Consider the following 11,550-nt stretch of genomic DNA (forward strand, 5'->3'; position numbering starts at 1 on the left):
ATTAAGACCTCACAAGAAGCTTGGACGACCTGGAACACCTTTTTTTAGGTCACAATCCGAGGCATGTATTACTTAGCCCAAAAAACAATCAGTAGGAACCTTCATAAGGGAGGCTTATCAATGGTTTAGTTTTTAATAAGACTAGTAAATAGGCACGTGAGCTTTTTACGGTCAAATAATTACTATATTTTCATTTTCTGATATAAATTATGGGTTGCAAGAAAATCTACTCTATTTTCATCTTTAATTCTACTCTATTTTCTCATTGCTTGTTGGGTATCATAATAAACAAGTAAAATATAATGTTCCAAACCCCCTTAAAAAAAAAGTGTTCCAAATTGAAATAAATATAAGAAGAAAATATGTTCAAAAGATGTGTTATTATATATCTTATTGTATGTACTGTTTCACAATTCTTGTTTGCACATACAAGATTACTATTTGCTACCAAAAAAAAAAAAAAACCAATCAACAATCAACCATTTTCTAATATCATATGACGGGATAGGGGAAAATTAAACAAAACGTAAAACATAACATTCCCAGTGTAGTGGTAACCGCATCAGTAACCAATATAAGTCTATGGTTAGAACATAAGTAATTGGTAAAGGAGTAGAAGTGCGAACCATACTACGACGAAGACACAACGAACCCATACGCGTCAAAGAACAAGCCTATAATAGGGCACAAACAAGAACTGAAGCTAATACCTTACCAATAATAATAATAATAAGATGCCAATACCAAATGAGGCTTCACCCTACATTGCTTGAGATGTCAATTCGTTGCCTGGACTCTGAAGGGGGTACGAGAGAGATCAACTCCAATCAGGTTCTCTTCATCGACTTGAAAAAGAAAAGTGGAGTTTCTTTTGTTGTCTAATGGTATCTTGATCAATCCCTCCCTATCCACTTCTTCCCACTGGAAACACATTTTCTGCCGCAAATCCCACCTCTTAAAGGCCGAGAAATCAACATCCAGCAAAAGCTACTTGAATCAGATTGTGGGTAGCAAAGTGGAAGAAGGCATTCTGTTGATACCCATTTGACTGCTTTCCTCTTAGTTGTCAGTATTCGCTTCCTAATCTTTTCCTTGATACTTTTAAGAGAATAACAGAATAGCAATTATCAAGCGTGGTGAGAGAACAAGGTGAACAAAAGAATGAACAAAGAACTGATCAAAACAAGGACATACGTGAAACAACGGAGAAGCGTGAGAGTCAATTGGAAACTAAGAAACTAACACATAAAGTCGAAAAGTTTAGTTTAATTTAATGGATTGACCTAAGCAGCACTGACTGTGATTTGGTGTAAAGTCGTCATACCCACTCTCTATGGAACATCCAGCGGAGAAAATAAAGCTTGAAACTCTTAACAGTCCTGAGAAAATTCAATAGATCATTGTACACTGAGGTGAGAAGAAGCACAAGACGAACACCAGATTGACGGTCAGACAACAGAGAAGTGTGAGTATCATAGATCGTTGCATACTTGCATGGTCGTTTTTTATTTTTTAAGGGAGATGGCGTTTCGGCTATTGCATGGGGTCTGGTGGCTGTTGGGTTTTGAGGAGGGGTAAATGCCTATTCAATGGGGTTATTTTGGTCAAGTAAAGAACATACCACAACTGTTGCGGGAGTGTGGATGGTTACATACTGGGGCAGCTGTCCATTGATCAGGTGTGTTGCTTTGTAGTGTTGGGGTATGTAGTTTTAGGTTATTTGTGAATGTACATGTCTATTAAGAAGGAGTATTTTGGTCAACTAATTTACGTGCCACAATTGTTAGAAGTTTTCCTTTTATATAGTAGTATGATATTGGTCATTGTCAATTCAACCGGTGGCATTTTTTCAAATATCTAATTCTCCTTTCCCCATTTTCACAAGAGGGGTAGGGACAGACAAAGAATTTTGGCAAAAGAACTAATCCAAACCAACACAATTGCAATCTATATAATGATACTCGCCATCCCAAACGTAGGCTCTTAATTATAATTACTCAAAATGACAACCCGCTAACGCAGAGTTGTTCTAGCAGTTGAAACCAACACTTCTTAGTGAAGAGGTCGTAAGTTCGACGACTCTCGCTTAGGCATATTAATATCCCCATCCCCCGCTTAATAAAGCTCATTTGTACAAAAAAAATAAAATGAGAACCCACTAGGAAGTTATATATCATTTGCAAGGATACATAGTCATGCATACACTAAAGTGAGTATGAAATGGCTTCTCTCATTGATGGTCCAGCGTATTGTAGGATTGGAATCTCGGTGGTGACTCGTTGCATCTCTTCGTTTAAAGCAACAAGTGGTCGAGATGAAATCGGTGCCATTGAGATTCCAATCCAATGGGCGCGCAAGACCATCTGTGCATTAACAAAAGCAAGGTCCAAGTGAGTCAGTGTAGAAGTGGCTGATTGTGGGATTGTGAGTTGGAAGGTTTGTGCTTTAGGATTCGACTCAACTCAGGTTAAGTATGGTTCAATTCACTTAAGTGAATTCAATCTTCACATGTTTATTTAGACAGTGAAGATTATTTAACGTCAAATGGTGCAATCCCAACATTGGGCAATATGCATCAAAGTCATGTTGCCACCCACCATAAGAGCCTGCAAATATGGTCCATCTAGAAACTTGATCTAGTGTATTTTTAAAATTTCTTCCAAATTGGGAGGGTGAGAGCGACTCGTTGTTATTCATGATTTTATAAAGTTAGCGTAAAAACGGGAATGGCCAAAATGTTCGATAACCGATAGTTTACGGATATTAAATAAATAACTAGTTGCTGTTGGGTGATGAACAAAGTGGAAGTCAATTCGCTTTTCTTTGTTTTTTCTGGCTAGCATGGAAGATTGGATTGGCTGAGAGGTTACTTGCACAAGTATTGTTATATATCTTATCAGTTTTGTCGCTGTATGAGATTGATGATTTCTTGTATTCAATCTTGAATTGAAGTTGATCAAGTCATGGTCTTCTTTTTACTAGCTAGTATTCTTAAAATTTTCATATTACTGACTTCAATTGAGAATATCTTTAGAACCGATTTACCAAATGTCAATTTTTAAATAAAAAACTATTTTGAAATGCAAAAAACATGTAAATTTACACAAGAATTCATTGCCAAATGCATAAGACCTATAACACTAAATACACAGTTTTAACCTGTTTTAGAAAATCTATCAACATGTAAATTTACACAAGAATTCATCTCCCAAAACAAAAATCTTACCAAATGCATAAGATCTATAACACTAAAATACAATTTTAACCTGCTCTAGAAGACCTATCTTATTCACATAAGATCCATAACACAGACTGAAATTTTATTATAATATGATCACTTTGCACATTGGAAACTCAGTCAAGGAATTCCTTTGATGAGAGAACTAGCTACTAGAATATTAGGCTGCGTGACACCTTTGGTTACTTGAAAAGACAGAAATAAGTTAAAAGAAGAATGTGTTTTTGAGTGTGTCCATCAAACTTAGACAATTTTGAAATGAAAAATATATTTAATTTAATACTTTACCAAATCATAGTTCTACCTCTACTAGATAATTCTTATACTACGACTCAAATCAATCAGGTGGGTTTCCCACCCTCATGATGACATGAAATATGAAGAGTTGACTTCACTCACTCCCATGTAGATGAACTCTTAGTCAATCCCATATTGATAATGCTCAAGGTCATATATTTCAAAATAATAATAGTAATAACAATAAAAGAATCAAATGGATATTGAGGGTCATCTCAATACAGTTAAGGTTTGAATCTTTCTAAGTCGTTTGCGTGAGTAAATTATCAAGAGACAGTATCTACTCTGCTCATCCTTATAAATAATAGAGCATGAATCCTTCTATCCAGCCTCATTAATAATCTCAATTCAGCCATGGTTGAGCTTCTTCTCCAATCCCTTGCAACTGTTGCCTTCATCATCTTCCTCTGTCAATTTTTGTTTAGAAGGTCAAGATCTATTAAAGCCAAAGCTCCCGAACCATCTGGTGCCTTACCCATCTTTGGCCATTTCTTTCTATTGAAGAAGTCAGTTCCACTTTGCCGATCACTTGGTGCCATTGCTGACAAATATGGCCCAGTTTTCATGCTTCGTCTTGGTGTCACTCGAGTACTTGTGGTGAGCAACTTGGAGGTGACCAAGGAATGCTTGACTACCCATGACAAGGTTTTTGCATCACACCCACCAACTGCTGCAACCAAGTACTTGGGCTACAATTATGCTTTTCTAACATTTGCACCTTATGGCCCTTACTGGCGTGAAATGAAGAAGACTCTCACGCTTAAGCTTCTCTCCAAGAACCGCCTTGACATGCTTCAGCATATAAGAAAGGGTGAGGTTGATGCATGCATCCAAGATTTGTACTCATATTGGGTCAAGAACAGCCATGCTGGTCCAGTCTCTGTGGAGATGGATCGATGGTTTAGTCGCTTGAATTTCAATGTTTTCACCAAGATGATCGCTGGGAAACGATATCTTCATGCCTTACATGATGCCAAAGATGATAATGAAGCTCTTATATTCGAGAGATTAATTGAGGAATTCGTACGGTTGTGTGGCGACTTTGTACCTTCAGATGTGCTTCCTTTCATTGAATGGATGGACTTGCAAGGACAACTGAAAGCCATGAATTCTGTTTTTAAGGAAGTTGACAGTGTACTTGGGAAATGGTTGGAAGATCATCTTGGTCGACACAGGAATAAGCAGAAACCTTCATCAGGTGATGATGAACCGGAAGACTTCATGGACCTCATGTTATCCATATTTCCTGATCAAGAGGACCTGATTCATGGTTACCACCGTGATACTGTCATCAAGGCAACTGTACTGGTATGTTCATTACTTCATGATCTTCATGTTCTACTGTATTTTGCACTCCAGTTTTTCATTATGTTTGATATGGTTCCTTTGATCTGTTTCCATTTGCAGAATCTTATTGTTGGTGGCACTGATACCACATTTATTGCCTTAACATGGGCTCTTTCTTTAGTCTTGAATCATCCTAATGTGTTGAAAAGAGCACAAGATGAGTTGGATGCTAATGTTGGCCAAGACAGAAATGTGGATGAATCAGATATTAAGAACCTCGTGTACCTTCAGGCCATAGCCAAGGAGACACTGCGCTTATATCCACCTGCACCTACATTGCCACATCAAGCCTCGGAAGATTGTCAAGTAGGTGGATATGATGTCCCCAGGGGTACAAATTTGTTACTGAACATATGGAAGCTGCACCGAGACCCTAGCTTGTGGTCAGACCCTGAAGAGTTCCAACCTGAAAGATTTCTCACAAAGCATGCTGATGTTGACTTCACGGCTCAACAGCACCAGTATCTTCCCTTCAGCGCTGGAAGAAGGCAATGTCCTGGTATCACCTTGGCCATGCAAATCTTCCACTTGACACTAGCTCGTCTTCTCCATGGGTTTGATTTAATGACCCCTTTGAATGCACCAGTGGACATGACTGAAGCTCCAAGCCTTACCTTACCCAAAGCAAAGCCTCTTCAAGTTCTTCTAGTCCCACGCCTGCCTTCCAAGCTATATGAAAACTGTACTCTTGCTGAATAGTTTTGATTGATAACCTCAACCTTCATGCATGAAGGTTGAAGGGATGTATTATTCTAACTCAAAAAATAATCAGTTGAACCCTAAACAAGGGAGGCTTATCAATGGTTTAGTTTTTAATAAGATTAAGGGATCTTTGATTTCCTTATTGCCGCTAATCATCCTTTTGTGAATGATGATTTAGTCTTTTGAATACTGCTCTCGTCAGCTACGGGTTAAACTTGTTTTCCATGACTTGGGAACATGTCCTTGACCAGTCTCAACAGAGATGCTGTGATAATCTGCAAATGGGAGGGAGTTCATATAAGAAACATCATTAAAATTTAAAATTGCAAATTAACAGAGTTAAGTTTAAAGTGTAGTTTGGAAGGGGGGGGGGGTGTTGTGTAGGAATGGATGATTGCATAATATGAATTGTTGGAGTTAAGTTTTTTAAATAATATTATTGATGTATTAGGTAATAGGGTTTGGCTGAGCCAAATTTAGTTTAAGTACTAGTTGTATTTGGATCTTAAGCTATTTATATATTGAATGATTTTTCTTATTAATTTTCCAATTGACTTGAAATGTGTCGTATAAAAGAAGAAATTTACCAAAATATTGCAACTATAAGTTTATTGCAGAAAAATCTGAAGTAAATATCTATTATTATATAGTTGCAATGGAAACACTCGTAATTAAAAATCTATGTCTATAAAATTATAAATTTGTTACAAAAATAAATCTATGGTTAAATATTCGTAGTTATAAATTATTTATGAAAATATCAACAAATGAAATATATGTTGTTATAGTTGAGCGATAAAAATATCAGTAGTTGTAAACCATCCACAAAAATATCCATAACTACAATTTTCATAGTTATAGATTAGCTACAAAAAGCTACAAATACATTTGTAATTATATCTTTTACAGCTATAGTATAGTCGTGAAAAAATTCGTAGTTATCATATGTGGGTAGCTAGAAGTTAGCCGCAGAAACATCCGCAGTTATATTTTTCGTTGCTAGAGGTATATAATCACAAAAGCATCTGTCCCTACAATTGGTATAGCTAAAAGTTAGATGCGAAAACATCCGTAACTAACAATCCGCATCTATAAATATAGCTACGGAAACACCCGTAGCTAAAAAGTCGTAGCTATGGACGATCGTGTACATGCATTATTAATATTTATGTGTAGTTACTACGTTTGCGACGGAGCCTATACGATGGATGATAAAGCACTTGTAATCCACAATGATAGGCTATTGCTACATATTTATGTAGTCGGGTGTTAAGTGTTTTTCTATATTAAACGTTGTCTCATGGTACTATTGAACACTACAAAGCTCATCTTGTTGCGAAGAAGTACACCCAACAGCATAGTTTGGATTCTGGTGAGACCTTCAGCCATATTCAAAGAAATTAACAAAAAGTATACTTTTTTACACTTCACTAGAATCTAGTGGATATACAAATTATGTTCATTATATATTAGTATTTAGTTAAAAATTATCATCAAGAAGAACAGATATCATTACTATTTTCTAATGTAATGTATAATTAGTTCTTTCTAATTTCTAATGTAATGTATAATGACGTTGACAGGAAAAAGTTATATTTTATTAGATATAGAAAATAGTAATGATGTGAATATTTCAAACTTAAAATCATTCTCAAACTGAATTCCCTTTTAACGAACCAACATCCTTAAACCAAATCTTAAATTAAAGAACTTCTCTTAAACTAGGATTCCGGTAATAATTCCAACTAGCTAGGACTCATCATTCCGGTAATTATACTCAGAGTGTATTGGATTGCTTACCAAGGAGATGCGTCCCCTATCTTATAACGATTAACTTACCTTATACGCATTTGGTAAGTTAGCCCGATAAGGGCTATTGTTTCTCCTAAGATCATGCTTCCTTGTCGTTGGTCCGATTCAATCAGCTGCTGAGTTGACCTTCTATATCAAGGATGATTGCTATATATGTGGCGTATGTTACGCTTTTGGTCATGGATGATCGGCATCTTTCCCGATTAACTAGCATGTGGAGCCCCATCCGGATTAAACCCGGTCGGATAAAAATCTTCCGTATCAGTTTGCTTGCATAAATCCCAAACCCATTCGAGTTGTTTCACAATTCCATACATAAGAAAGGAATGGAAAGGAAATGACATTCTCATTAACCTTCATATTTTCTTCATCGATTGGGAAACATTCTCTCTGTTCAACAAACCTAGCAAGAAGAAGACGGTGTTTCCTTTGCATTCAGTAGAAGAAAAGAAGATGAAGAAAACTCTGCATTCAATAGATGAAAAGCATGCATAGAAGTCTTTGCATTCAGTAATGAAGAAGAAGAACATGAAGGAGACGAAAGAGAGTAGTCATATTAGTGACGTGTCGATGATGATATGCTGGAAGTTGCAGAAATTTTGCTTGCATTGCCTGGACTGATAGCCAAAAGTGTTAGTGCTTTTCAATGTTCCACATTTCCAAACACTTGAGGTTCGACAAAAAGTCGTTATTAGAAAAGGGGACGTAATGCAAAATCAAGCCCTGTTCATCATTACTCCAATTATACCAGATCTCAGACTATGGAGTTGGTAAATAAATGTGGTAGTGTGCTTATCTATCCTCTAATATTGCAGACAGGGGAGATGATGAAAATGGTGCTACTTGTGAGAGAAAATGAAGAAAAACTAAAACATAAAGATATTCGTGATTCCCAGTACAAAATATTGAAACGTTCAACATATCAGATGTTAGAATGAACTAGAAACAAAGGTAATTTTTCATGATTCTTTGTTAGGTTTTTTATTAAAATCTATATTATCTATATGTTAAGTTTCAAAATTAGTTTTTGCATTTCTTTTATTTAATTGTTTTGTTTGTGTATGGGACCCTTGAGGTAAGGATGGTAATGAGGCACCATGAGGTAAGGGTGGTAATGAGGCACCATGAGTAAAGGAGGCCCTTCATGACCTTGGTTATGAGGCTCTTCATGACATTGATCATGGGTCTTAAAGGTCTTGATCATGGTGATGAGGTGGGCTTACTTGAATGGTGGAATTACTCAAATTTTAACTCTTGACCTTCATTTCTCATTTTAACTTCATGACCATTCATGGCCATTACCATGAGTGGGGGTTAAGGTTTTTGAATGGGTTAAAGCATATTCATTCCAAAGAAGTGAATATAAGAGTTACTTCCCCAAGTAGTGGGGAGGTTAGGTCAAGGGGGTTTATTCACATTAGTGGAGGAGGGACAAACCATTGATTCTCCATTAGTGGAGAATTGATTCTCCCCTTGTGAGGAGGTGTGGTTTGGGCCTATATAAACCCAACCCTTCTTTGCATATTGTGTGCATGTAGAGATACTCATCACTCACATTATTTGTTTTACAAAGTTCATTTCTTTCTTGAGTTGTCTAAGTGTTGTGCTCTAGCTTTTGATTCCTTGAAAGGAACTAGAAGAACTACCTCATCTTCTAGTTGAATGTTGCTTTATCTTGGAGGTGGTGGTGCGAAGAACCCTTGGTAGTAGGGTGCATCAATTACCTTAAAGACAGCACTCAATGTGTGACTCAACCTCATCGATCGGTGGTTTGTTCGGTTGCTACTTCAAGCTCTTTGGCTTTGCTAAAGATCTTCATCTTTCTATTGTATTGCAATTTCATTTTTGTGTGTTTGAAGAATTTGTAATACAATTACCCCAACATTATTGCCTTTAATTCTATTGTCTAAACACCTTTCTCCCACCATCTCTCTTCTTCCTAATTTATTTATTCTTTGCATATTTATCTGGGTTCCCTCCCTCAAAGCTCGAGCGTTTAAATAACTGGTATTTGTCTGATTTCTCTTTCAGTTGAAACAATCAAGTCTTTGGGAGACAAAAGAAAGAAGGATAAAACCCAAAAAAAAAACCCCCCCCCAACCAACCCAACAAAAAAAAAAAATAAAAAATAAAAATATTTTATTTTATTTTTTTTTTTTTTTTTTTTATTTTTTTTTTCCACACACCCCCCCCCCCCCCCAAAAAAAAAAAAAAACGAGGGAAAAGAAGAAGAACCAGATTTGGATATGGAATCCACCTACAAGACCGGAGCCATTGCGTAAAGGTTGGCTGCGGGGTTTGGATCCCCTGAAGGAGAATAAAATTTAAACCAAAATGTAAAAGAAAATTTTGAGTAATAATGGAGCGTCTGGCATCCAGTTTTAAAGAACGTAAGAAGTAATGGAGCGGCAGTTTTAGAACGTCTGTGAGTTGCAATTCCTCGGAATCGAATGAAAGATTATCAGGGTTGAATCAATTGGAGATTATTGATTTGAAGATGTCCATTTACACTGGTGTGTTTGGTTTCACTGATCTCAAATTACCAGCGGCAAAGGAGATGGAGGTGTCTGTTGGGAAGGATTTTCTTCCACCATCTAAATCCAACAAAGTGCTCAACGCAGTTTTGTTTGATAATCGGAGGGACAGAGGAAGCTCATCTTCAAGATGAAGAAACAAACTTTAGACAATGACACATTGGGCATGATGGAAACATTAATAATTTTTAGGTTTTTTCTGATCTCGTCTTTCATGGGGCATATCATAGTTTCTTATTGTCCTTTTGTAATTAATTCCTCCATCCATTCCATCAATAAGAAGATTTTTAAGAAAATAAATCAAGCTCATGAGATGATTCTCTCCCAATTTATCTCCTACATTCAAAATTATTAATCCAACCTTTAACTTTGTGTACTTTATAGTATACACTGTTGCATGGGTAAACTCTGTAACTCCAAACATGAGGCATTTAAGTATGATATGGGCTTAAGTAATTAAGTTTTTTGTTTTTTTAATGTCTTCTACATTGAAGAAGACTCAAGTTGTAAGTGATTCTCCCTACCATAAATAGGGGTTTCCAATTTTCATGTTTTCAGCAAGTTATACATAAAGAGTGCGAAGCATTTTCACTTTATCCATATGATACTCTGTTTTAGGGATGTCAACGGTGCGGTTTCAAGGCTCAAAAACATCTAGCACAAACGCGGATCCACTAGCAAAATAATGGTTTTGGGCCGATTTCAGTTTGGTGCGGTTTAGATTTAAACTAAAGTGGGCTAACAATTTATGGTATGTAAGAAAAAGAACGAAAAGAAATAGTTGAGCATCCTGCAACAAAATCCAAAATTCTATGTAAAACAAAATTGCTATTGATCCATTTCCGTAAAAAAAAAAATGAAAAGTTATTCCACATTGTCGGAATTCTACCCACCTTATAGAAGTTAAAGAACCTAGATAGTAAGTACTAAATAGTAACATATAGCCAATGGTGGATTAGTAGAGCGGTTAAAAGCCCAACCTCCCACGGGGAGGTCATATGAACTACAAGATAATTTCTCAGGCTCTACCCTTTTAAATTCCAACTTGTGCCATGATTGATTGTCTTGAAATTGGGTTCTTGTTTTTGATTTTTTTTCCTTCTATGAAATCCATCTCTTTTTTGGGTTGGTATTTAGCTTGATATGCAAAAGAAATACTTCTAGATTAGATAAATATTTACTTGATTTAAACAAACTTAGTACATTCAATTGGGCATTCATATTTAATCCTTCTAATTAATTGTCCTTAAGTAGTAAAGACTATTTGATCTTTGCATTCATACTTAATCCTTCTAATTAATTGTCCTATACAAGTAGTAAAGGCTATTTGATCTTTGAATTTATGCTCAATTTTTCTAATAATGTATACCAACTACCTAGTGGTAATATGATGATTCAAACAACATTTAATGTAAAACTATAAAACAGGTTATAACGGGTCGTGGTTTGGATTCAAATTGGTGCGGGCTCAGCCAACCTCAGCCCAAACACAGTCCATTAACATTCGGTTCGGACTATAACAGGCTGGTGCGGTTCAGTTTTAACGGTTCAAGCTGCAAATTGATATTCCTACTCTACTTCAATAAATGGGTGGGTTTTAAAAATACAGAAAGTTCCGTT

The 11,550-nt window shown here is 36.2% G+C and overlaps 1 protein-coding gene across 1 annotated transcript; it reads left to right on the forward strand.

Moving 5' to 3' along the window:
- The first annotated feature begins 3,883 nt into the window (after positions 1-3,883).
- Positions 3,884-5,727, forward strand: LOC149008403 (xanthotoxin 5-hydroxylase CYP82C4-like). The gene is made up of 2 exons (XM_089166504.1): positions 3,884-4,843; positions 4,943-5,727. The coding sequence occupies exons 1-2, from the start codon at positions 3,890-3,892 to the stop codon at positions 5,579-5,581; spliced, it is 1,593 nt and encodes a 530-aa protein (XP_089022630.1). The 5' UTR covers positions 3,884-3,889; the 3' UTR covers positions 5,582-5,727.
- The last annotated feature ends 5,823 nt before the right edge of the window (positions 5,728-11,550 follow it).

Source organism: Hakea prostrata, chromosome 8, assembly GCF_041222555.1.
Source record: "Hakea prostrata isolate BN-2017 chromosome 8, UWA_Hpros_2, whole genome shotgun sequence".
NCBI classification, from domain to species: Eukaryota; Viridiplantae; Streptophyta; class Magnoliopsida; order Proteales; family Proteaceae; genus Hakea; species Hakea prostrata.